General features: G+C 44.8%; 1 protein-coding gene across 2 annotated transcripts; it reads left to right on the top strand.

Moving 5' to 3' along the window:
• The first annotated feature begins 242 nt into the window (after positions 1–242).
• LOC110034934 lies at positions 243–1,169 on the top strand. 2 transcript variants are annotated; one of them, XR_002295107.1, is made up of 4 exons: positions 243–552; positions 645–709; positions 808–855; positions 1,000–1,169. XR_002295107.1 is itself a non-coding variant. In XM_020739174.1 (4 exons), the coding sequence occupies exons 1-4, from the start codon at positions 325–327 to the stop codon at positions 1,104–1,106; spliced, it is 495 nt and encodes a 164-aa protein (XP_020594833.1). In that variant the 5' UTR covers positions 243–324; the 3' UTR covers positions 1,107–1,169. The 2 variants fall into 2 exon arrangements, 1 of the variants encoding a protein (XP_020594833.1); XM_020739174.1 differs by having other exon boundaries at positions 645–704; positions 948–1,169.
• The last annotated feature ends 25 nt before the right edge of the window (positions 1,170–1,194 follow it).

Below are 1,194 nucleotides of genomic sequence, written 5' to 3'. Positions count from 1 at the left end.
GTGTGCTATATCACAAATGTTATATATTATTGAAATAAGAACAATTATTTCGAAGTTATTGTCGTGGTTCCAATTTAATATTTTTCTTATGCGAGCCCCACACACACAAGTTTCGGATCGGACTCCAGACATAGCTCTATGTGCGGACTTCAATAATATATCTTTACTTGTATTAAGATTATATATTAATGAAATAGGAAGGATGGTTTCAATTTAATATTTTTTCAAGTGAGCCCCCTAAGTTAGCTCCCTAGTCCGGACAGAATTTTTCGCTCCTTATCTGTTCTCCGCGGCCCATTGCCCCGTCCACTGTCCCCGGCAGGCATGTCTCAAATAGCATCGCTACTCCTCTCTCCCTCTCTTTCTTTCCCCCTCATACCCGCAGTTACCCCAAATCCTCGCCGCGTCCCCTCTGTCCTCTTTAAATCCTCTGGCCGACTCGCCGCCGCCGGCGTCCACTTTCCCGCCATCACCTTCGCCGTCTCCGAGCCGAATGCCTCAAACTATCTCGATGAAGAAGAGTCCATCCTTCCCCTCCTCGAAGAACTCTCCGTAAGACCCTCTTCTTCTTCTTATCTTACTCGCTCGCTGTTTAAGTTGTGCCACTCATACACCCGAGTGGGGTGACGGGCCCGTTCTCTCAGGGATGCCTCGGTCTGCCTACAGATTACCTCTCAAATCTCCCTGGAGATCTTCGGCTAGATGTAAGGTTATTCACTTCGAGACGTGTATGTATGTTTGAATTCGCCGATTTGTGGTTTCTGATGGGTTCCTTTACTTCCTTTGCTTTTGGCTTCCTCTTTGAAGCTAAATGATGCCGCTTTTGATCTCGCTAATGGCCCTGTCTTGGATGAGGTTCGTTAGTCTTTGCCTAGTTTTGTTTCTTTCTGTGTTCTAGGGTTATTAGAACTGAATTCTATTGTTTGCTCGGATTTTCCTTATATTAGCTCGTGAGGCTGCATGCAGAAAATGAAGCTCCTCATCGTTACAATTTTGTAGTGTGGCAAAGAAGTTGGGGAACTCTTTTTAAATTTGTCTCGAGCATGGGAGCAAGCCGACACAATGACATCAAACATCCTAGCAAGCGAACTTCCGTCGTTGTATGATCATTTGAGCAGTGATCTCAAACCAGGCAAGGAGCATGGAAACTATTGCCATTGTTTATACCTTCTGCATCTATTGACGTTTTTTTTT

The sequence above is a fragment of the Phalaenopsis equestris genome, unplaced genomic scaffold, assembly GCF_001263595.1.
Source record: "Phalaenopsis equestris unplaced genomic scaffold, ASM126359v1 Scaffold194764, whole genome shotgun sequence".
Taxonomy (NCBI): Eukaryota; Viridiplantae; Streptophyta; class Magnoliopsida; order Asparagales; family Orchidaceae; genus Phalaenopsis; species Phalaenopsis equestris.
The sequence above is the reverse complement of the archived record's forward strand: the minus strand, read 5'-3'. Positions and strand labels throughout refer to the sequence as shown.